The sequence below is a fragment of the Carettochelys insculpta genome, chromosome 1 (assembly GCF_033958435.1).
Source record: "Carettochelys insculpta isolate YL-2023 chromosome 1, ASM3395843v1, whole genome shotgun sequence".
NCBI classification, from domain to species: Eukaryota; Metazoa; Chordata; order Testudines; family Carettochelyidae; genus Carettochelys; species Carettochelys insculpta.
In genome coordinates this window covers 23,793,110-23,818,935 of record NC_134137.1, presented here as the reverse complement: position 1 = coordinate 23,818,935, position 25,826 = coordinate 23,793,110, and the positions used below count along the sequence as shown (strand labels likewise).

General features: G+C 48.4%; 1 protein-coding gene across 5 annotated transcripts in view; it reads left to right on the top strand.

Annotated features, from left to right (window-relative positions):
- Positions 1-25,826, top strand: part of LOC142006876 (ras-related protein Rab-30) — a 182,062-nt gene that overhangs the window by 129,541 nt on the left and 26,695 nt on the right. For 3 of the 5 annotated variants that reach the window (XM_074983393.1, XM_074983398.1, XM_074983404.1), the window contains 2 exons: positions 17,471-17,611; positions 25,612-25,713. In XM_074983393.1, coding sequence (XP_074839494.1) covers positions 17,471-17,611; positions 25,612-25,713 — 243 coding nt within the window. Of the gene's footprint in view, positions 1-17,470; positions 17,612-24,249; positions 24,330-24,357; positions 25,087-25,611; positions 25,714-25,826 lie in introns of those variants that run through there. The other 2 variants (XM_074983408.1, XM_074983415.1) reach the window with 2 other exon arrangements.

The following is a 25,826-nucleotide window of genomic DNA, read 5'->3' as shown; positions in this document are numbered from 1 at the left end:
CTGTATTCTGTGCTGTTATTTCTCTGTAATTTACCCTAGATGTCTTCTGAGAGCCCAGGAAGCAGTGGAAGTGTTCATAATGTGTTAAAGTATTGACCTGTCATCTGGCAAATTCTCTCGTCAGGTCCTGAGGGTGCTGGATGAGAGAGGTTCAACCTGTACATCGGTAAAATAGAATGGTGTTCTGAAGCTTTGACTTGCCCTGCTAACGTTGATGACTGGGGTTGTTGTTTCTAACCAAGTTAGCTAAAGCTACATGTGCTGGCTAGAAACTAAAATTTTAACCCTATGTAACCAGTCAGGATGAATGTCTTCATAAATCAGCCTGTAGCAGTAATACTGTAATTATGGAGTTTATTATCTATATAAAATCCTGGCATACACAATGTAAAATAATATAGGTCCTCTCTTGATCATTGTTACAGATAATAATACTTTTCGCATTTTGATCTGTTTCAAAAATCTGCTGTAGTCATTTGTCATTGCTACTATTTTACTCCTTTGCATTCCACACTAGACAGCAAAAGTGAGTTTTTTGTTTTTTTGTTTTGTTTTTTGTTTCTGATCATTTTCACTTTGAGATTGTGATACACTATCTGCAGTGTTGTTCTTTGGGCTGACAAACCTACAAGGGAAAACCTGTTTTCCTTCCACTGAGGAGTAAAAAATCATACTACTTTTTATTTTGTAAAATCTGACTTAGAAAAATCTTAGTTGACAGAAGCTGTAACTGTTTTAAGATCTATCTTTTCTTCTTACCCTCTGTACATCTTGTTTAACTTTCAGGGATCTTTGTGTTGACTTACCTGTTCTCATTCCAAAAGTGGATTTAAAAAGTGTGTAAAATCTGAGTTTTAAATCATTTGAGTAAATGTTGACTTTAGCATTGGACAGTCTTCACTAAATCTGTTCAATTGATTATGCAAGAGCTCCCTCTGGTGTTACCAGATTCTCACCCCTCCCACCTTTCTGGATCTAAATTTTTCACTTCTGTAATTATTTTAGCTCACACTCTGCATAGATTCAAAAGCCAGAAAGGACTTCTTTTATCCTCTAGTCTGACTTTGTGTAAAATACAGGCCATAGAACTCTGCTGGAGTATATCTTTTAGAAATCTATGGGCTTGTCTACACTAGCTCGCTACTTTGAGGGACGCATGGTAAGTAGGAGTAAAGGAACTTCAAAGTTGCCCAGGCACTTTGAAGTACCAGTGGGTTAGCTGTGGCTACACGGGAGCTGGTACTTAAAAGTTTAACATTTTGGAGTTGCCGCAGGGGAGAATTAGCTTAATGAAGTGCTGCATACGCAGCACAACATTTCATTAATAATCTCCTGACACCCTATTTACCATGCTCCCTGCAAAGTAGGGAGCTAGTGTAGACAAGCCCTATATGAATTTGATTTAAGCATTATCATGGATGAAGGTGGAATCCACAACAAGCCTTGGTAAATTATCTTTGTGGTTAATTATCTTCAATATTTAAAAAATATTGTGCTTTATTTCCAGTCTGAATTGTTCTGATTTCAACTTCTGTTAGATTGCTAAATCTTACTCTGGTAGATTGAAGAACCCATTATTAAATATAGTTGTTCCCCAGTGGGTGCTTATAGATTGAGATCCTTTAATCTATTTATCTTAATTAATAGATGTTTAAGGGATAATTTGATTTCAGTCTATCACTAAGGTTTTCTAAACCTTTAATCATTATCAAGGTTCTTGGCTGAGTCCTCTAGAATTCATCAATATCTTTTTTTGAATTTTGGGCACCAAAAGTGGATGTACTGTTTTGGTAGCAGTCGCACCAATGCCAAATAGAGGTAATGTAACTTTTCTACTTCTACTTGAGGTTTCCCTGTTTATGCATCCAAGCACTGCATTAGCCTTTTTGCCGACAGCTGATCATTCACTGTGACTGCGAGATGTTTTTCAGCATCACTGCATTCCAAGCTAGAGTCCTGCCTTTTGTGATTATGGCTTATAGTTTTTGTACCTAGATGTATACTTTATATTTAGCCTTATTAACCCTCAGGCAAAGTCTAGTGTAGCCCTAGGTCAAAATAACTTATGCAATTTGTGGTGCGCAAATTGCATAAGTTATTTTGAACCTGGTGCAGATGTATCTCAAAATAGAAACTGTCATGTAGCCTTAGCCTCATTTTGTTTGTTTGTGCCCAGTTTACCAAATGATCTAGATCATTCTGTATCTCATTCATTAATTACCATACACAAAGTTTGCAGTGACAAAAAATTGTATCTGATTTTTGTTTCCTTCCAAAGCATTGATAAAAATGTTGATTAGAGCCCAGAACCATTCTCTGCAGGACCCCACTAGAAACACACCTACTTGCTGCTGATTTGCTGTTTGCAATTACATTTTGGCCATGTCTAGTAGTAGTAGTAGCATCCTTCAGTCTGTGTAGACTATGGATCGCACCCTTCATAGTCTGTTTGGCATCCTCATTTGCAGCGTCAGCTGTGACTGTGAAGACCCACACAAGAGCGACAGTCCTTGTTGCATATGTAATGGGTGTCTGTCAGGTCCTTGCTGTGCTTTCTGTTGGCTCGCTTCTCCTTTGCTAGCTGTCTGATTCTCAACTCACCCTTCTGAAGGCCCTTGTATAGTTCCTGCCTCCATCTGCTGCGATCATCTGCCAGCTCCTCCCAGCTGTCTGGCTTGATGTCTACTTCCCTGAGGTCTCTCTTGCAAACATCTTTGTAGCACAGCTGGTGGCGTCCGGGAGGTCTTTCGCCAGAGGCTAGCTCGCCATACAGGATGTCTTTTGGGATCCTTCCATCATTCATCCTGTGGACGTGGTCAAGCCTTCGGAGCTGCCGCTGCCTGAGGAGGGTGTGCATAGTTGGGATTCCAGCTTGCCCAAGGACCATAGTGTTGGACACTCTATCCTTCCACGATATTCCAAGGATGTGCCTGAGGCAGCACAAGTGGAAGACGTTCAGCCTCTTTTCCTGGCGGGCGTATAGGGTCCAAGTCTTGCTGCCATAAAGGAGGGTGCTGAGGATGCAGGCTCTGTAGACTTGCATTTTGGTGTGAGTGTACAGCTTGTTATTCCACACTCTCTCGCTGAGTCTGGGTAGAGTTGTGGCTGCTTTACTGATCCTCCTATTTAGCTCAGTCTCCAAGGACAGGGTGTCAGTGATGGTGGACCTGAGGTAAATGAACTTGTGGACTACCTCTAACGTATAGTTGTCAATGCTGATTGATGGAGGATCAGCAATGTCCTGAGCAAGTACATTTGTGTTCTTTAGGCTGATGGAGAGCCCAAAGTCCTTGCATGCTTTGGAGAACCGATCCAGCAGCTTCTGAAGCTGGTCTTCTGTGTGTGACATGACAGCAGCGTCATCTGCGAACAGCATATCTCTGAGGACTTCCCGCACCTTAGATTTAGCTTTCAGCCTTGCAAGATTAAACAGTTTCCCGTCAGATCTTGTGTGCAAAAAGATGCCTTCTGTTGAAGATCCAAAGGCGTGTTTAAGAAGGAGTGCGAAGAAGATCCCGAACAGTGTCGGAGCAAGGACGCATCCTTGTTTGATACTGCTCCTGATGCTGAAAGCATCCGAAAATGTGCCATCGTATTGGACGGTTCCTCTCATGTCTTCGTGGAAAGACTGGATCATCTTGAGTAACCGTGGTGGACAACCAATCTTGTGGAGCAGTTTGAACAGTCCATCCCTGCTAACCAGGTCGAAGGCCTTGGTTAGGTTGATGAAGGCAATCTAGAGTGGCTTCCTCTGCTCCCTGCATTTCTCCTGTAGCTGCCTCAGAGAGAAGACCATGTCGACGGTAGATCTGTCTGCGCAGAATCTGCACTGTGATTCGGGATACACCCTCTCAGCAATCTTCTGGAGTCTGCCAAGGATGACGCGAGCGAACAGTTTACCAGTGATGCTTAGAAGGGAGATTCCATGGTAATTGTTGCAGTCGCTTCTGTCTCCTTTGTTCTTATACAAGGTTATGATGTTAGCGTCGCGCATGTCCGGTGGAACCTCTCCCTCTCTCTAGCACAGGCACAGTAGGTCATGTACGGGTTCCAGGAGAGTGTCTGTGGCACACTTGATTACCTCTGGTGGTATACCATCGTGGCCTGGGGCCTTTCCTACTGCAATGTTGTCAGTGGCATTCTTCAATTCATCCACAGTTGGTTCCTGATCCAGTTTGTCCATTACTGGTAGGAGTTTGATGGCATCGAGGGCTGAGTCGACAACAACGTTCTCGCGTGAGCACAGCTCGGAGTAGTGCTCGACCCAGCGCTCCACCTGTTTGGCTTTGTCAGTGATGACATCACCAAATTTGGATTTCAGAGGTGCCATCTTGTTCTGGGTGGGTCCTAATGCCTTCTTGATGCTCTTGTACATTCCCCTGAGATGACCAAAGTCAGCACTGGTCTGGATGCTGCTGCATAGCTCGAGCCAGTAGTTGTTGGCACAGCGCCTGGCCATCTGCTGTACTGTTTTTCTGGCCGCTCTGAGCGCTTGCAGGGTATTCTGGCTCGGCGAACATTTGTACTCGAGGAGCGCAGCGCGCTTTTTTTCGATGGCTGGAATCATCTCATCGGAGTTAGCTTCAAACCAGTCATTTGTGTTTCTAGTTCTTCTTCCAAACACCGACAAGGCCGTGTTGTACATTGTATCCCTCAGATGCTGTCATCTGGATGTCACGTCGGCACCCCCAGGGTTGCTGCGCAGATTCTCCTCGAGGGTCGCTTTGAACTTTTCAGCTCTCTCTGAGTTAGCCGTCTTTCTGGCATCGATGTGGGATCTTCCAGTTGGTTTAGAGCGGTGCAGCTTCTTGAGAATCACCTTGAGTTTGGAGCAACTAACGAGTGATCTGTATCGCAGTCAGCACTATGATAGCTGTGTGTCAGAAGGACGTTTTTGAGGTTCACGTCCAGCGATGACCACGTCTAGTTGATGCCAGTGTTTTGAGTGTGGGTGTCTCCATGACACTCTGTGCTGTGTCTTGGTTTGAAAAAATGTGTTTGTGATGCACAGATTGTGGTACGTGCAAAGTTCGAGAAGACGCTGACTGTTTTCATTCATTTTTCCCACACCGAAGTGGCCTAAGCAGGAAGGCCACAAGTCACGATTGGCTCCAACTCTCACATTGAAGTCACCCAGAATGTACAGTTGTTTGCGAGTAGGTATTTGCGCTATGGCAGCACTAAGCACGTCATAAAACTTGTCTTTTACTTCCGGTGCGGTGTACAGGGTTGGGGCATAAGCGCTGATCAGGTGGACAGGACTGGTGCGAGTTTGAAGTATGACCTGAAGGAGTCTTTCAGATCCACCCTTGACTAATTTCACCATTTGTAGAAGGGTGTTTCTGATGGCGAAGCCAACACCATGCTCCCTGGGTTCTTCTCGGGCTTTACCCTGGCAGAAAAAGGTGTATTCTTCTTCGAGTGTCCCAGTGGGTGCTCCACATTAGGTGTCGGGCTCGCCCGGCACCGCAGATCGGATCTTCCAAGCAGTTTCTGCCGGACCGCGCATGTGCCGGTGCGCGCCACTCCCCCGCGCGCTCCCGGCCACGTGCGCGATCCGGTCCCCACCAGTTCCTCTTAACCGCCGTCGGCTGCAGACGGAATCCGAATTAGGCTAAGGCCAAGTAGCGTATTCAATGGCTTTAACTGTTTTTTCTTTAAAGTTTTTCAAGTACTTAGGCTACTGCAAGTTAGCCGGTTGTTATTTTTCAAAAAAAAAAACAACAAACAAACTACAAGCGGGACAGCTTCAATCCAGTCCCAGTAACAAGCGCCGGAGGCCAGGAGCATAGGGCCATCAGCCCTCCTGCTGCAGCAGGCCATCAGAAGGGGAAAACAGCACAGAGAAGGTGCTAAGTACCCGTTTAACAACTGAAAGACTCACCAACAATGTCCTCTTCAGGATTTAAAAAACGTGAGTCCTGCCGAGAGGTGCTGCCAGTGTCTGATGGGCACAGTCTATGCATAAGGTGCCTTGGGGAGTCCCATGTTGCACAGAAATGCTCCTTCTGTGCTAAATTAACAGCCAGAGCAAGGAGAGACAGGGAGATGCGGCTTGAAATGCTGCTTTTCGACAAGGCCCTCCAGCCAGACGTGCCGGAGCGGCCGCAGCAGGAGGGACCCTCCGGGGCCCATAAAAGGAAAGCTGCCTCCCTCACCCCATCAGCGCAAAAACGGAGGAAAGTCTCCCCAGCCCGATCCCTGCCGGCAACAATAGCGAGCAGGACGGGAGGAGCGAGCAGTCCCCAGCCTCAGCAACAGCTGATCGGCGGCGGCACGGAGAGCCACGTGGAAGCGGCTCAGCCTCCGATAATCAGCCAGCCGCCCCACACCGCAGGCAGGGCGGCGGCTAAACAAGCACCGGTACCGGCGGCACCGCAGGCAGCGGCACCAACCCCCAGGAAACCGGCGGTGCAGAGCGCGCAGGCACGCAGTCTGCAGGCACCGGAGGACACTGCATGTGCGGCACCGCCCTCGAGCGTGCCGAGCTCCATGCGGACGGGGCCGGGATCCCCTGTACGTCAGGGGGCGGAGTTACCTCCTCAAGGGAGGGGGAAGGCTGCACACAAGAGGAGGCATTGCAGCCCCTCTCCGCACAGGGCTGTGGAGTTGCTTTCTCACAGCCCTCCGCTTATGTTGCAGACTCCAACCAGAAGGCAGGGGTCCCCCCTAGCCTACCCGGAGCCCCCTTCTGCATTTTTTGCAACCAGCCTCACCCTGGCTGGGACTACCTTCACCCTTCCTGGGGTTTGAACCGCTGGACTATTATGCAAAATCGCTCTCTCCAGCCCTCCCCCAGACGCAGAGGGTATGCACCAAGGGAGTGGTCTAGGTCACCTTCCCAAGAGCAGTGCCTATACTTCCATGGTCGCCCCTACCACGCGGGGCATAGACACCATCGGCTATCTACTAGGGAAAGATCCCCACAAATGATCTCGTACCCCCGAGGGCAATTGCAACCGGGGACAGAGACTCAAGCATCTCAGGGGGGACTGGTTATGGAACCCCGAGATTTTCCCTTGCAAACCTCTAGTGAGAGGGTGTACCATCACCAGCAGGAACCGGAAGGGTCCAGAGAGACGTACCCCAGCGGTTCCTCGCTCTCCTCCCCGGATGAGGCTACGGCCCCGGGGGACGTCCATCCTCCGGACGATCTCAAACAGTTCCAAGAGCTGTTTTACGAGGGTGGCCTTCACGCAAGGCTTCCAGACAGCTAAGGTGCAAGAGAAACACCATAAGCTCCTCAAAAATCTGAGACCTCCGGCCTCCTCCAAAATAGCAATACCGCTTGATGACGCAATCTTGGAGTCTGCCACTATGATATGGCAGACTCCTGCGACTATTCCGCCTGTCCACAAGAGAGCGAAAAAAAAAAAAAAAAAAAAAAAAACCTTCGTGCCGACAAAGGGCACGGAGTTCCTGTTCAGCCACCCACAACCAAATTCCTTGGTGGTGGAGTCGTCGCAATGTGGGGGAACAGACAAACATGCCAAAAAGCTAGAGCTGTTGGGCAGAAAGGTCTACTACTCCTCCACTCTACTGTTGCGAATGGCAAATTCCGCAGCGCATCTAGCGAACCATAATTTCGACAACCACATTAGGTTAACCTCCCTCATGGACTCGCTTCCAGAGGGCAAGAAACCAGTGCTCAAGGCCATCATGCAAGAAGGCTACGCGGCCTCGAGGACGGGAGTTCAGATCGCCCTGGATGTTGCGGACACAGCAGCACGCTCCACAGCTACGGCAGTGGTGATGCTAAGGGAGTCCTGGCTCCAGACTCCGGGTATACCAAGGGCCTGTAGACAGAGATAGTCGATCTTCCCTTCGACTCGCACAAGCTGTTTGCTGAACTAACTGACTCGGTCCTTCATTCCAGTAAAGATTTAAGAGCCACACTTAGGACCCTGGGGATTTATACCCCTCCATACAGAAAGAAAAGTACTACCCTCAACAAAGATGGTACCAGTACCAGCAACAGCGTCCCCAGTACCACAGGGGTTACGAGCAAGGGCGACATCAACAGCACCAGCAGTACAGAACTCCCAGGCGTCGTTCCCAACACAGCCGTGCGTCCTCGGGGCAGGGCCAAAGGCCACAAGTTTGACACACAGATCCAGGGCTGCGCCATCACTACCATCGCAAGGTCATCCGAAGCGGTTATTCCACCATCGCCTCCGACCATTCTATAACCAGTGGCAAAGGATCACCACAGACAAATGGGTGCTGGAGATCATAGTCACGGGGTACGCCATCCCCTTCCAGTCGCTCCCACCGCCATGACCTCCACCCAGGCCCCACCTCCAGGAGGCCTCCCACGTAGCGAGGCTCAAGCAGGAGGTAGACCATCTAATGCTCATAGGGGCAGTGGAAAGAGTGCCGGAGCAACTGCAAGGGAGAGGGTTCTACTCGAGGTACTTCCTCACGGGGAAAAAGACAGGAGGCGGGAGGTCCATCTTACATTTTCGAGGCCTCAACCGGTACCTGCACAAGCAACGCTTTCGGATGATCACAATCGCCTCCATCCTTACGGCACTAGACGATGGAGATTGGTTCGCAGCCCTCGACTTATAAGACGTGTATTTTCACATAACTATTCATCCGGCTCACCTACGATTCCTCTGGTTTTTCATGGTAGGCAAAGAACATTTTCAATACAAGGTCCTACCGTTTGGCCTCTCCTCGGCCCCCAAAGTCTTCACCAAGCCCTTGGCAGTGGTGTCAGCCTACCTGCACAGACAGGGGGTATTTATATTCCAGTATCCGGATGACTGCCTACTCAAAGGGGCCTCGAAGGAGGAGGTACTACGCATGATATGCGTCACAGCAGGCACGTTCTCTTCGCTCGGCCTGGTTATCAATCTGACAAAATCAAAGATAGACCCCACACAGGACATAGAGTTTGTAGGGGCACGCATAAATTCTATTACAGCGAGGGCGTATCTACCAGAGACTCGCTTTCGGGCCGTCGGCTCCCTCGTGCAAGTCTTCACCTTCAGCCCTACGGTGCCGGTTCTGACATGCTTACAGCTGCTGGGCCACATGGCAGCAGCGACGTTCGTAGAACAGAACGCCAGGTTACACATGCGCAGCATGCAGCACTGGCTGGCAAGCGTATACAACCCGGCAGCACACACTGTTCACAGGGTGGCGTCGCCCACAACAGAGGTGCGCAAATCCCTGCAATGGTGGGTAAACCCCGAGAACCTGCTAACAGGGGTACCCTTCCACCAACCACACATTGGTTTTTCTTACTACAGATGCCTCCCTCATAGGGTGGGGAGCACACATGGGTGAAGAGGTGACGCAAGGGCTGTGGTCCTCCACGGAGCAGTCACTGCACACAAATATACTGGAGCTCAGAGCAGTGTTCAATGCCTGCAGACGCTTTCGAGACCATATAAAAGGCAAAGTAGTCGGGATCAGTATAGACAATACCTCCACCATGTTTTATATAAATCGGCAAGGAGGAGCTCGGTCCCGTGCCTTATGTGCAGAAGCAGTCCGGTCGTGAAACTGCTGCATCGCCAACAATATAACCTTGAAAGCCTCGTACTTCCCAGGCGCTCACAATGTGAAGGCAGACCAGCTGAGCAGGCGTTTCGCACTCACGCACGAGTGGCAGATCCGTCCCGATCTGCTGCAACCGATTTTTCATGCATGGGGTTTTTCCCCAGATAGACCTGTTTGCTACTCAGCACAACAAGAAGTGCCCACGATTCTGCTCCAGGGCAGGACTGGGACGGGGGTCCCTGAGGGACGCCTTCGCGATCTCATGGAGGGGCCCCCTCCTTTACGCTTTCCCTCCCACAGTGCTCATCCACAAAGTGTTGCAGAAAGCCAGGAGGGAAGGAGCCTGAATGATCCCGATAGTCCCAACGTGGGATCGACAGCAATGGTTCCCCCTACTCCTGCGCATGTCGGACCGGCCACCGATGCCCCTTCCGGTGGCGCCGGATCTGCTCACGCAAGCCCAGGGGTCCATAGTGCATCCGCACCCCCAAGGCCTGCGACTACAAACGTGGTTAATCCATGGCTCAGCTCCCTAGAGAGCACATGTACGGAGGAAGTGCAGCAAGTCCTAGAAAGTAGCAGGAGGACTTCCACCAGGAAGACCTACAAGCAGAAATGGACTCGCTTTACGGCATGGTGTTCTACCAAACAGCTAGCCCCCCTTGCGGTGCCTATGGCTGTGATATTAGAGTATTTACTGGACCTCAAGAGAGGAGGACTCTCGCTATCCTCGTTTAAGGTCCACCTTGCCGCCTTTTTGGCATTCAGACACGGAGAGACAGGGCACATGGTGTTCGCCCATCCCATGGTTACCAGGTTCCTTAAAGGGCTGGTAAACCTATACCCCCCTCGGAAACCGCTTCCACTTTCGTGGAACTTGGACCTGGTGCTTAATGCGAAAAGGGGACCACCGTTCGAGCCTTTGGCCACGGTTTCCCTCTGCCTCCTTATCATAAAGACGATCTTTCTTCTCGCAATCACGTCAGCTCGCAGGGTGAGCGAGCTTGCGGCAGTTATGGCAACGCCACCCTGCGCTGTTTTTTCCAAGGAGGCGGTAACCATACGGCTGCATCCAGCCTTTGTTCCTAAAGTTTCTTTCTGAGTTTCATACTAACGAACCTATTGTTTACCCTCGTTTTATCCAAAGCCTCATAACTCTAACAAAGAGGCGCGCCTACACCTCCTGGACGTGAGGAGGCGCTAGCTTTCTATATAGACAGGACCAAGTCCTTCCAGAGAACGGATAGACTCCTAGTCTCTATCGCTCCCAAATCAAAAGGAGAATGTCTCTCTTCGCAGAGAATCTCGAAGCACATCGTATCTTGCATAAAAATGTGCTACAAACTCAAAAAGACTCCTTTCCTGGCCATGCCCAGGGCTCATTCCACTAGGGCGGTGGCAGCATCAACAGCCCTTTTTCAAGGGCGTTGCACTAAAAGACATTTGCAGAGTGGTGACCTGGTCATCCTGTGACACCTTCGCCAAACATTACGCCCTTCACAGGGTATTCCAAGAGGATACCCGTCTCTTGACAGCGGTCCTCTCGGGGACAAGCTGCACATAATCCGATTACCCACCTCCTATCTTGGGTTACTGCTGGGTAGTCACCTAATGTGGAGCACCCACGGGGACACTCGAAGAAGAAAGAAAGGTTACTCACCGTAGTAACGGTGGTTCTTCGAGATGTGTCCCCGTGGGTGCTCCACTACCCGCCCATCCTCCCCGCTCCGGATCTCTGTTTAGTGTTTTGCAGGAGCATCCGAGGCGGTTGGTCAAGGAACTGGCGGGGACCGGATCGCGCACGTGGCCGGGAGTGGCGGGCACCGGCGCATGCGCGGTCCGGCAGAAACTGCTTGGAAGATCCGATCTGCGGCGCTGGGCGAGCCCGACACCTAATGTGGAGCACCCACGGGGACACATCTCGAAGAACCACCGTTACTACGGTGAGTAACCTTTCTGTCCTTTTCCTTTAGAGATCCTGAATCTGCGAGACGTGTCTCTCGCAGAGCAGCAGTGTCAACTTGGAGCCTCTACAGTTCCTCATTGATGACAGCAGTCTTTTGGGCGTTGCTGATGTCCTGAAGATCTTCAGTCAGACCTGTCAGCGTGGTCCGCACATTCCAGCAAGCAAGCTTAAAACTTTGATGGTTTCCTTTTCTTGTTGACTTTCTTATTGGTTTGCCTGGTGCTCAGATTTCAGGTCACTTGTCAGGTTTGGGAACCTTAAGCCTCACGCACCCAGTGAGGCAGGTGAACTGTGGCGGGACAGTACCCTATTGGCTGGGGGCTGCCCAGCTTGAGGTGGGCGGTGACTGTCCAGTGAGATACAACAATCTCTCACACCGTCAGAGGCAACCCCTGGTGCTCATTCTCTACGCCAATCGAGCAAGAGCTTATAACCGGTATCTGTTACCTCCCGTGTTGATTCAACGCAGTTAGCGATGCTGGAGTACCTCTCCAGGCGCGTGCTTGGGCAATTATTGGGATCCTGGGCTGCCCAGATGCCAGTGTTCCCCTCGGCTGTGTCTACTCTACAAAAATAACTTGGAAGTTGCTTACTTTGAAGCTGAGCATTTTATACACGCCCTGCTTCAAAGTTAAACTACCCAGGAATGGAGTAAGAACTTCGAAGTTGGGCTCCTTTACTTTGAAGTTAACTTCGAAGTAAGGGAAAAATGTGTGTAGACTCTCTGCAGGCTACTTCGAAGTAGTGCCAAACTTTGAAGTTAACTTCTAAGTTAGGTCTCAAAGGGTGCAACAAAAATCAGTAAGGGTCTGGAGCACAAGACTTATGAGGACAGGCTGAGGGATTTGGGCTTGTTTAGCTTACAGAATTGAAGACTTAGAGGTGATTTAATAGCAGCCTTCAACTTCCTGAAGGGGAGCTCTAAAAAGGAGGGGGAGAACCTGTTCTCAGTGGTGTCAGATGGCAGAACAAGGAGTAATGGTCGGAAGTTGAAGAGGGAAAGGTGTAGGTTAGATATTAGGAAAAACTACTTCACCAGGTGGGTGGTGAAACATTGGAATGTGTTGCCTAGAGAGGTGGTGGATTCTCCATCCCTTGAGGTTTTTAAGTCCAGGCTGGACAAGGTCCTGGCTGGGATGACTTAGTATGGGTTGATCCTGCTTGAAACAGGGGGCTGGACTAGATGACCTCCTGAGGTCCCTTCCAGCCCTGTGATTCTGTGGGTGCATCTACACTATGAGCTATCAGTTAACTGTTTTGCTTAATTTAATCTGTGCCATGTTTGTTTTAGCTTTTTCTAATTTCTTAGTGTTATGCGGTATCAGTTCAACAGCCTAGCAGAAATATGAGTATATTATATCACCACTATTACGTGCATCAACCAAATTTGTAGTCTGACAGAATCTTTATTATATTACCTTGATTTTATCTCCCTAAACTTATGTTGATTGACATTAATTATATTACCCTCCTTCAATTCATCATGAATCAAGTCCTATATGAACTGCTCTGTTTATCTTGCCTGGGATCTTTGCCAGACTGAGAGGCCTATAATTATCTTGATCATCATGTTTACTCTTTTTAAATATTGGCACCATGTTAGCTATCTTCCAGACTTTTGGAACTTCTCAAATATTCCAACACTTACTTAAAATCAATATTAACAGTTCAGCAAGGTTCTCAGCCAGCTCCTTGTAAATTCTTTGGGTGCAAGTTATCTATACCTGATTTTTAAAATGTCAGTCTTTAACTGCTGTTTAACATTCTCCTCAGGTACTAGAGATTGTCTCCCTGTAGGTGTATAAACTTTCAAAGTGTTGCAACTTTAAAGTTAGTGGAAACTGCATGAGTTAATCTCTTTTGCAGCATGCAGACATTATAGCTGATGTTTCGATTTTTAGTTCTTTTGATTTCTGGGCAATATTTGGCACTTATATCAACATTGGATTCTTTTGTAATAAACGGGCTTAGCCCTTGTTAACTGGTACAATCAAGGCTGAGCCTACTACTTATTTAGTGCTTAAAGTTGTTACTATTTTGTCTTAAGAAGAAGTATTTGTGCTTTTGATGCTGAAAGTCTCTGTGGCTAGATGTGTATATGGCCACAATTAATTTACCTTTTTCAAGCCATATCAAAGGGAATTTGTTTGAATAAGTCAGTAGAACTGGGCTTATAAACTAACCCTCAGGAATGCTTTGAGGAAGATAAGTGAGGTTAACACAACTTTAGAGATGGGGAGGAGAAAAGAAGCAGGCACAGAGCCTCTTATACTAGTACTAAGAGAGGGACAACTGTTGGCTATAGAGCCGCTCATACTAGCCTCTCATACTAGCCTCTCATACTACTCATACTAGTAGTAAGAGAGGGACAGGTGTTGGCTACAGAGGTGGAGCTGCAGCCCGAGCCGCAACTTAAAAGCTGGTCCAGCATGGTTGGGACCTGACTGGTCTCAGACAAGAGAATTTGCCGGGCCAGGGAAGATTCCCTGACATGGGCCTACAAGCCGCCACCCCCTGTCATTAGGCTCCTCCCCTACATGTTGCTGTTGCCAGGGTACTGCCACTATCCCAGGTCTGCTAGAGGAAGGTCACTTTGGCCTATGCTGGGGATGCAGCTCCAGCCCTGCCTGGCTGGCTGGCCCCAGCCCTGGAGGGCTGCTGGAGGAAGCTGGACATGCCCTTCCTGCCACCCTGCTCCCAGGCAACCAGAGCAAGCCAGCTCTGGCCAGGTGGGGGCTGCCCTCAGCCCTGCGGGGCTGCTGGAGAATGCCAGCCCCAGGGTTGCACTCCTGCCCCCCCACCCGGGTTGTTAAGGGGACATGGGCTCCATTGCAGGCATCCTGCCCTGCAGGGTTGCCAGAGGACATGGGCCGGACCCTCCTGCCCAGCTGTCTAGTCCGAAGAGATCCTTGGGCCTGCTGGCATAAGATAAGAGGCAACAGGTAGTCCTAACAGAAGAGGGTTGACTCATTTTGCCATAGCCAAACAGCATCAGCTGGTGATAACTCTCAAATAGGTCTGCTGTGATTATGGTCACATCTGGTGGCCCTTGAGGATATGTGCCAAAGGGCCATTGTAATTTGTTCCTGTTGTCCTTAAGGAGAACTTAGAACACCAGAGAATCTCATCCCTGCATTCTTTTTTCTTTTGTATTAAGTTTTTGTGGAAACTACGTAAGTTTTGCACAACTGACAAAGAACAACAGCAATAATACCAAGAAAAACTGACATCCCTCTCACAGTTAAATGAGTGATATTCTTATTAAGATGCTCCATATTTTGTGACTTGCCAAAGTTAGAAAACTTTGGTTAACAATGTGAGATCTTTTTGGACTAGTAAAATTTTTCGTAGCATAATTCTGGACCAGTAGTAGCTGTAGTCTCTTACAACCTGGGCTATTTCATCTGGTCACATTTGATTCCCATTGCCAGTCTGACGTTCACACTTATCTTTAAGCTTTCTTGGCAGACGGTAACTTTCTGATATTTGTATTCATAAATGGTAAATGAGTCAGACTGATCCTAAAGTTATGTCTGATTGTCTTGGTTAGACTCCAAATTGAGATTCAATACCAGAACTAAAATTGTTCACAAAGGTTTCATGGAAAAAATATATCAAGGAAAACACAAAGTACTATGTCACTTCTGACTCTGATCAGTGGCTGACTAATTATTTTTGAACCAGTCAGAGCCCTAAATCTAGCTTGTGAACTCTCGAGCAGGACCTCTGTGTTTAGTGTCTGTAAGGTGAAGTGCACACATGTGGCATTGTATGAATAGTAGAACGCGTCTGAGGCCCAGAGGATTGGCACTTCCTCTATAGTCAGTGCTGCTAAGGCCCATCTCAAAGAGCACCCTCCAAAGTGTGTCTTATTAGGTTTTGAAAACCTTTAAAATAGACATTTAAAGTAATAAAGTTCTGATCCTGCTCTTGGCTCCAAGAAAGCTGGAGGCTTTACCCCATTCCCTGTTTGTACATATTGCACTTTTAAACAGTGTGTGTTCACATACAAGACCATGCAGTTTGCTATCTTGACTGGACTATGTGGGTTCTGGTAGTCAGGAATTAGGCTCTTCTGAGCTGCATAGGGAAGTTCACACAGCAGCTGCTCATGCTATACGTGGCTTGATCTAGAGCTCAGATTCATCACTTCCATGAGCACTAAGTTCGCTTACAGATGGCTTTAGACGAAAGGCCATGTTAAAAGTGCACACGGGTTTTATGGGGGCACATGAGAGACTGTAGAGGCTGCACGTCAGTGGCGCTCAGTCTGAGAAAACTGAAGCACTGAATGCGGTGCTTTCCAGGAGTCGTTCAAAGTGATCCAGCCACAGGCAGTCCTCACTCCCGGGGTGGAAGCGCCAAACGCTGCTTTCTAAAGCAGAAGTGCCAATGGTTAGGACTTGATGATGTTAGCAAACAGTGGGGAAAGAAACCACCATAGTTCCTTTATCACCTGTCCTCATATCATGTTCGTCATGGCTTGAATGAACGTTTATTTTGAGGAGTAACCTTCAGAAGAATCTGTTTCCTAGTTTCACTGGTCTATAAAAGAACTTGGGGTACTTTTGTCTCCAGGGAGAGATCTTAACAAGGGGGCAGGAGTGCTGACAGCAGTGCTCCCTGTGAACTGAGTGCTTGGCGGCTACCCAGAAATGATTCATATGCTGCCCAGATGATTAGCAGAGCACCCGCAACTGGAAGCAGGTGTTTCTACTGGTGGTGCACATCTGTCATGCTTTGGTGCATAACATAACAAAATGTATTCTGCCCATAGTTGGAAAAATTAGAGACAACACTGGCATGCAGAATTGTTGGGCATCTGGGTAAGGTATGGGGGATGGCTCCCGTCTTGCAGAAGGGGCAGGACTGGAGGCTAGCTTTCCCCTGTCAGCCATTCAGTGCTTCCTGGGGCTCCTGATGCAATAGTGGCAGCAACAACCAGAAGCCCTGGGCCCTTCTGAATCACCAGGCCCCAGGGCGGTCGTCCCCTTCCCTTTTGTCCTTCCATTCCTGTCCCCACTGTTGGTGGTCTGGGGAGGAGAGGAATCAGCCATCTGGCTCTTCAGGCATACAGTAAGACTCTTACCTTGATTCAAGACTGTAGTTTTGTTAAGTCTTAACTTGCAGAAAGCATTTTTTTTTACTTACATTTGTGTGTAATGATTTCTAACTGTATTCTTCAAATCACTTAAATTCCTGCTTCCTTTTGTTAATGAACTTGTTTTACTTTTAATGTAAATCAGCTCAGTGCTCTGAATTTTGTCTCTTTAGTGGGAAAAAATGACCTTCTTATTCCTTTGAATAATACAGGAAAGGGTTGGATATTGTAGAGCAGGTGGTTTTGAGAAGGACTGGGAGTGTTTGTGTCATTAGGCTAGAAGTAACTAACCTGGGGAAATCAGAATGTGGCTTGGTGTTGCTGATATCAAAGTTCTGAGCCAGGGTGCTTAACACACTGATGCTCAATTTATGCTTGTCTGCTGGGTGTTTGCTGTCCAGGGCGTTTAAGGCACACCCAGTGACAGGCCAGATCCTGACTCAGTCATTCGCTGTTGTGGATTGCACCTGAAAATGTGATGCAAGACTGGGAGCAATATGGGACAAAGACTTTTTTTTCTTTTACTCTGAAGAGTGTCTGGTAAATTCGTCTAAGAACCCTGATGCAGGTCTTCGAGATGCTACTGCAGTTTCGATTGTATGGGGGAGGCCTGAACTTCTTGAGAGCATTGCCTCCTAAATGATGTTGTTAAAACTGCATATATCTTTTGTATTCAGAAATTAAATTTTGATGTCCATCTTCAGTGTACAGCCTTCGGCCAGCCCTGCTTACCTGTTCCTTGGAGAGGAAAAGTTCAAATCAGTTTCATTGTACTAGAGTCAAAGTTTAATTGAAAAATTGTAATCTTATGAATCTCATTTTGAATGTCAACATTTTCACTCTTTGATCTTGTTAGACTTCCCTGAAGCTATCTGTTCTGTTCATTCCCACAGATTGACCATTTTGGATTTGAGCAAGATCTTACCTTCCTGCAGCGGTACCTAGTAGCAGATCAGCATTGGAGAAAAGATAATGGATCGATTCTCTTTTACACTGGCAATGAAGGGGATATCACCTGGTTTTGCAATAATACAGTGTGTATCAAATAGATTTTTGTTCTCTAATATTCCTCTTACTTATGCAGTGTGGCATGTTGGTGGAAGGTGGCCCTGGAATACGTATGTGAAAATCTGAGTCTGAAGTAATTTTGATTAAAACAATAATATACCTTGAAGAGTGAGCTAAAAGAATACATGTAGCAGAACAAAGCCGTTTAGGGCCTGACTGAAAGCCATGGAAGTAAATGGAAATACCTCCATTGTTTTCAAAGGGTTGTGAATCAGGTCCAGAGAGAAGGAATGCTGATACAGTAAACTCTTTCATAGCCAACATTCTATCACCTGGAACTCTCAAATAACTGACATTTTAACCATAAGTAAATTGTAGTTATGTTTTCTACATGTACAGTATAGTGAAAGTAAATACAGTGTACAATACTACTATGTTTGGTAAATAAAGTACTCAGCATACATTTTTATTGTTTAATATCTAATCTTGTTTTTCTTTAGCGTTACACATTGCTAGGTATACCTCTCTGGTGTTCAGAATATTTGAATATCCAGCAAACTCCAGGGGCTGCTAGATATGAAAGTTTATGGTATTGGGTTGAGATGCTGGTTTGGTTTATCAGGAGACTTTGGTAATTCACCTCATATAATGTTGCTTCTTCTTCGAGTGTTCCCCATGGGTGCTCCACTGTAGGTGTCAGGCTCGCCCCGGCGCCGTAGATCAGAAACTTCTAGCAGTGTCCATCTGGTCGCGCATGCGCCGATGCGTGCTGCTTCCCCGTGCGCTCTCGGCCACGTGCATGATCCGGTCCCTGCCAGTTCCTTCTCAACCGCCAGCGGCTGCAGATGGAATTTGCTCCGGTTCCAACACCTGAGACAAAAAAAAAAAAAAAGAGAGAAACTGTGGTTGTTGTTAGTAGTTAGTCGTGTTCTCACTGTTCAAACCATTGTGCAAAAAAAAAAAAAAAAAAGGGAGGAACAAAGGGGAGAAGAGCGGACACAGGCGGCTGTCTTTGGCGGTCCGCTACCCCTGGAGGCCGTGAACGTTATTTGGTTAAAGACTTCATTAGCCGATAAGTTCTCTATTAACATTTAAAGACTTACAAGCCGCAGTGGAGATGTCTTCACAGGGCTTTAAGAGGTGTGCGTCATGCTGTGAGACCATGCCTGCCTCAGATGGGCAGAGCGGGTGCATTCATTGTCTTGGAGAGGCTCACATTACTCAGAAGTGCTCTCATTGCGCTAGGCTTACAGCCAGGGCCAGGAAAGACAGGGAAATGAGACTAAAAGTGATCCTGTTTGATAAGGCCCTTCAGCCCGAACCACCAGAGAAGCCCCAGAAAGAGGGGCCCTCGGGATCGCACGAGAGGAAGGCGGCCTCCCTAACCTCCTCAGTGCAAAAGAAAAGGAAGCTGTCTCCAGCTCGATCTTTGCCGGTAATACCAGCGAGCAGGACGAGTGAAACATAGGGCCCTGACCCCCTAGCTACTCATAGCGGGGATACAGCCGCGCATAGGAGCGCGCTTGGGCCTCCGACTGATCAGCAGTCGGCACCGAGGGCACTGCAAGCGCCAACGTGGGAAGTGCCGGAGCCGGCAGCGCAGACTCACGAGGCACTGCCCCTTGCGGCACCGACAGCACTGGAGGAGGGGCACCCGGAACGGGGCCAAAGGTTGCCAGAGGAAGCTATCCGCGCGGCACCGCATGCAGCGGCACTGAGTGCGGCACCGACAGTGGCGCCGAGGTCCCTGGCACCGGAGGGAGTGGCGCCTGCTCTGCAGGGTGGGGGAAGGCAAAGGCAAAAACCCGGCACCGCAGTCCGGCTCCAGACGTCATTGCACTGCTGTTATTGCCCAGGCCCCACCCCCCTGAGATACACACGCCACGCTGGGCAACCACTCTAACAGCCTGTTTCGGACCTCCCTCCCCATTCCTTCAGCCACCATCACCATGGCTCAGACAAGCTTCACCTTTTTCCAGCGTGGGCCCCTACGAATACTATCACAGATCATCTCCGCCGTTTTCAATGTCGTCACGGAGATCACGCTCTTCCAGACACCATATGTACACATCCCGATCGTGGTCCAGATCTCCATCTCCGGGCCCTTGCCCATGTTGCCATGGCCGCCCTTATCATACTGAACACTGGCATCGGGGGTCCAGATCCAGGGGCAGATCCCCACTCACACCCCTCCGGCACCCCCTCATACAGTCCTGCTCCTTGGGAGGAACACAGCTTTCCCCAGACAGACACTGGTCCAGAGTCCAGGGACCTTCGTTCACAACCCGCAAAAGAACAGGTACACCAACAAACTCAAGGGTCAGAAGAAGTAGAGGAGGTATACCGCAGCAGTGCCTCCTCGTCCTCTCTGGATGAGACGGGTATCCCTGGGGACATCTCTCCTTCGGACGACCTTAAGCAATTCCAGGAGCTGTTCAAGAGAGTAGCATTCACACAGGACATTCGAATAGTGGAGGTGCAGGAGAAACATCAAACTCCTGAAAAATCTGAGACCCCCTGGCTTCATCCAAAATAGCCATTCTGCTAGACGAAGCCATTATGGAATGAGCCACCAACATATGGCAGATCCTAGCCTCCATCCTGCCTACAAATAAAAGGGCGGATAAGAAATGCATTGTTCTAGCCAAAGGAATGGAATTCCTGTTTGTCACCCACAACCAAATTCTTTGGTGGTCGAATCATCGCAGCATAAGTCTAAGACACCCCAATATAAATCAGGAGGATTGGACAAGGACACAAGGAAATTAGACCTGTTTGGCAAAAAGGTCTACTCCTCCTCTACCTTATTACTAAGAATGGCGAACTATGCGGTGCACCTGTCCAACCACAATTTCGACAATTACTCCAGACTGACCTCTCTTATGGACTTCCTCCCAGAGGATAAGAAACCAGTGCTGAAGGCAATTGTTCAGGAGGGCTATGCAGCCTCACGAGTGGGAGTTCAAATCGTCCTGGACATGGCCGACACAGTGGCACGCTCAACGGCCACAGTAGTGGTCATGCACAGAGAATCTTGGCTTCAGACATCCGGCATTCCCAGAGATCTACAAACAAAAATTGTGGACCTTCCATTTGATAAGCAAAAACTATTTGCAGAATCAACCGATTCAGTCCTACACTCCAGCAAGGACTCGAGTACCACACTTAGGACCTTGGGTATATATACCTCCCCATACAGGAGGAAAAAGTTCTACCCCCAGCAAAGGCACTACGCCTATCAACCGCAGCGTGCACAATATCAACGAAGCTACGACCATGGGCGCCACCATCGTCAGCAGCAATATAAGGCCCCCGGGAGACATCCTCAACAAAGTCGCGCAACCTCGGAGCAAGCCCCAAGACAGCAAGTTTGACGGCCAAGTCGAGGACTGCAATATCAAGACCATCTGCCAATGCCACTCTCAACACATGTTCCATCATTGCCTCAAACTGTTTTATTCCCGATTGGCAAAACATCACGACAGACAAATGGGTCCTGGAAATCATAGCCACGGGTTACGCGATCCCCTTCCAGTCACTCCCGCCACCAAAACCTCCCACCCAGTCCTCTCTCACGAACCTTTCCCACAAGACCAGGCTGAAACAGGAGGTCAATCATCTCATGTTCATAGGGGCGGTAGAGAGTACCGGAACAATTCCAAGGGAAGGGGTTCTACTCACGATACTTCCTAACAGAGAAGAAAACAGGAGGCTGGAGGCCAATTTTGGACTTACGGACCCTCCAATTGGTATTTACACAAACAGCGCATCAGGATGACTACAGTTGCCTCCATAGTTACAGCACTGGATGATGGAGATTGGTTTGCAGCCCTCGACTTACAGGATGCTTATTTTCATATAATGATCCACCCGGCACACAGGCGTTTCCTTTGTTTCAAGGTTGGCGAAGAGCATTTTCAATACAGAGTCCTTCCGTTCGGTCTTTCTTCAGCGCCCAGAGTTTTTACCAAAACCCTGGCAGTGGTGTCAGCGTACCTGCACAGGCAGGGTGTGTTCATTTTTCCATATCTGGACGACTGCCTACTAAAAGGGGCCTCGAAAGCGGAGGTCCTACGTGTGATACACGTCACCGCGAGCACATTCACCTTGTTGGGCCTGGTTATCAACCTCGCAAAATCAAAGACTGAGCCCACGCAAGATATAGAATTCATAGGGGCACGCATAGGCTCTATTACAGCAAGAGTATACCTACCCGATGCCCGTTTCCGCACGATCCAATCCCTGGTACAAGTTATGATGTACAGCCCCATGGTGCCAATCCTAACATGTCTGCAACTGTTGGGGTACATGGCGGCAGCCACGTTCGTGGTACAGAATGCCAGGCTGCATATGAGAAGCCTGCAGCACTGGTTGGCGAGTGTTTACAGTCCATTAGTCCATACCACACACAGGGTAGTATCGCCCCCGACGGAGGTGCGAAAATCGCTGGCATGGTGGGCAGATCCCAAGAACATGCTAGTAGGGGTGCCCTTCCACCAGCCACATATCGCGATTTTTCTTACAACGGACGCCTCCCACATAGGATGGGGAGCGCACATTGGCAGCAAAGTAACCCAAGGGCTGTGGTCTCCCGTGGAACAGACACTGCACATCAATGTACTAGAGCTCAGAGCAGTGTTCAACGCGTGCAGACGGTTTCAGAAGTACCTGCAAAGCAAAGTAGTCGGGATCAATACCGACAACACCTCCACCATGTTTTACATCAATCAACAAGGAGGGGCCCGATCCCGAGCGCTATGCGCAGAAGCAGTCCGGTTGTGGAACTGGTGCATTGCCAACAAGATAACGCTAAAAGCTTCATACTTAGCCGGTGTCCACAATGTGAAGGCGGACCAACCTAAGCAGGCACTTTGCGTTCATGCACGAGTGGCAGATCCGCTCTGACCTGCTCCAACATGTATTCCACAAATGGGGATTTCCCCAAATTGATTTGTTTGCCACCCAACACAACAAGAAATGCCCTCAGTACTGCTCCAGAGCAGGCATAGGACGGGGGTCCTTGGGGGACGCCTTCATGATCCCATGGGAGGGCCCTCTACTCTATGCGTTCCCTCCCGTGACTGTCATCCACAAGGTTCTAGAGAAAGCCAGAAGGGAGAGAGCTTGCATGATACTCATAGTCCCAACCTGGGACCGACAACAATGGTTTCCCCTGCTTCTGCGCATGTCATGCCGCCCACCACTCCCCCTGCCGATTAGTGCCAGACCTACTCGCGCAGGCTCAAGGGGCCATAGTGCACCCATATCCTCAGGGGCTTCACCTACAGGCATGGCTAATCCATGGCTAAGCGCCTTAGAGAGCACGTGTTCGGAGGGAGTGAAACAAGTCTTGGAATGCAGTAGAAGGACCTCCACCAGAAAGACTAATGAGCAGAAGTGGACGCGATTTACCTCCTGGTGCTCTTCCAAACAGCTAGCTCCTCTGGACGTCCCTATAACTGTGATTCTAGACTACCTGCTGGAGCTGAAACAAGACGGACTCTCCTTATCCTCGCTAAAGGTCCATCTCGCGGCTATATCAGCATTCCAACACAAAGAGGAAGGGCCTACCATATTCGCCCATCCTGTCGTCACGAGATTCCTAAAGGGGCTGGTAAATTTGTACTCCCCCACGGAAACCGTTACCACCATCATGGAGTTTGAACGTGGTAGTCCACACGGTATCAGGACCGCCCTTCAAACCATTGGCTACGGTACCCCTCCGACTGCTTACCATGAAAACGACCTTCCTCCTTGCGATTACGTCAGCCCGCAGGGTGAGCGAACTTGCAGCAGTAATGGCAACGCCACCCTGCACAGTATTCTCAAAGGAAGCGGTGACCTTACGGTTACACCCAGCCTTCGTTCCAAAAGTTTCCTCGGAGTTCCACATTAACGAACCAATAATATTACCCTCGTTTTATCTGAAGCCTCACAGCTCCAGCAAGGAGGTGCGGCTGCACCTGCTAGACGTGAGGAGGACATTGGCCTTTTACATAGACAGAACTAAGTCCTTCTGGAAAAAGACACCAGGAGCCTGTCCGATCGCACCCAGGTCAAAAGGGGAAGGCCTATCGTCCCAGAGGATTTCGAATCACATTGTATCCTGCATAAAACTGTGTTAGGAGCTCCTAAGACCTCTCTGCTAGTTCCGCCCAAGGCTCACTCCACCAGAGCGATGGCGGCGTCGACGGCCTTCTTCAAAGGAATCCCATTGAAAGACATTTGCAGAGCGGCTACTTGGTCCTCTTACGACACCTTCGCCAAGCATTATGCCATGCACCGGGTGTTTGAGGAGGATACACGTCTGTCAACAGCAGTCCTCTCAAGGGTGAGCTGTACGACTCGATTACCCACCTCCTTACTTGGGGTCACTGCTGGGTAGTCACCTATGGTGGAGCACCCACGGGGACCGCTCGAAGAAGAAAGAGAAGTTACTCACTTGTGTAGTAATGATGGCTCTTCGAGATGTGTCCCTGTGGGTGCTCCGCTACCCGCCCATCCTCCCCGCTTCGGATCGCTGTCTGTTGTTTTTCAGGAGCATCCGGGGCAGTTGGTCAAGGAACTGGCAGGGACCGGATCATGCACGTGGCCGAGAGCGCGCGGGGGAGCGGCGCGCATTGGCGCATGTGCAACCCGACGGACGCTGCTAGAAGTTTCCGATCTGCGGTGCCGGGGCGAGCCCAACACCTACGGTGGAGCACCCACGGGAACACATCTCGAAGAACCATCGTTACTACACAAGTGAGTAACTTCTCTTTCAGATTTTTCATCTGGAAAATGGAGTTTATAATATTCTCCTTCTGTGCAGAGGACTTGAGGCTGGATGGATTATTCCTTTTGAGGTGTTCTGATATGAAGTTGATGTTAAAGTCTATTAAACATAATAGTAACTGAACATTTGTGCTATCACACAGACATGATAGTTGGGCCAGACAGTACACCATCAGAGCACTCATACAACCAATGACATTTTTGCATGTAAATTAGCTTTAGAATTAGGCTGGTGTTGAGTTAACTCTATTATCACAATGTGCAGGACTGTCACTGTGGCATAGATACATGGCTTGTTGCCACATGGGTGTAATTTCTCAGGTCAAAATGACTGAGAACTTTAAAAATGGGACGGTAACAGACTACAAATACCAATGGTGAAAGAACCCAGAGGTATTCTGAACAAAAAGAGCTTTCAGCTGTGTTTGTAGCTGTTTCCATCACATCATCACTGATTTCAGACTGACACGCACAATAACATTCTAAGAATATTATTATGTAGATTATAAGCAGATCTATTGGTTTTTTAACGACTTTTTGTGTTTTACATAGATGTCCAAAAAATGGGAAGGTAAGACTCGAGTCTTTTTTTCCCTTTGTATGAACTGTAATATAAACATTATTCATCATAGTAGTATATGTTTTAGCATGAAGCACCAGGGACTACATGGACCAATTAATGCACAACATGTGACCATGCTTTAGAAATCACCCTGCCCCTGCAAAGGTATGCATTACTGTTCCATGTAGACAAGTCACTGGATACAAGTAACCAGTTCCAGTATTTGGGTGTTTCCTGGATGAACACTGATTTCAGGGGATTATATAGATCAGGGATGTTTCATTATGTTTTTGTTTTGTTTTTGTTTATCAGTTAAAACCAAAATCCAAACCTCTAGTTAGAGATCGATTGTTTGTGAAATGAAATTCATGTCAACTGTAGCTTTGTCATAATCCTGAAGTGTCTAGATTTCTCAGGAGCCAGGTACCTTTTTGCTACGGCACATATGGCCACATTGCCTGCATTGACTCTACTACAGGAATGGTGTGAGCACTCTCCCTCACCTCATATTTTCTCTTTACATTACCCCTTGCAGTGCTTTGGCCCTATGTATATTTTCAGTGATTTACTAAAGCTCCATTACATTTTATACTTGTCTGGTCCTCTATACTTTTGCTATTCTGTTTAAATGAAAGTGCATAATAACTCACTGTCTGTTCATTGTTTTAAACACCTCTCTTCTGCCCGCAGGGCTTTATGTGGGATGTAGCAGAAGAGCTTAATGCCATGTTAGTATTTGCTGAACACCGATACTATGGAGAATCCTTGCCCTTTGGAAATAAGTCTTACAGCGTAAGTGTCTTTTCCTACTCTTATTACCAACTGGTTTCAAGGCTTTTGAGAATTCTCTGTTTCCTTTCTCCTTAAATTTTCTATGCTAGTGTAAATCCTCATGGCTTGACTCT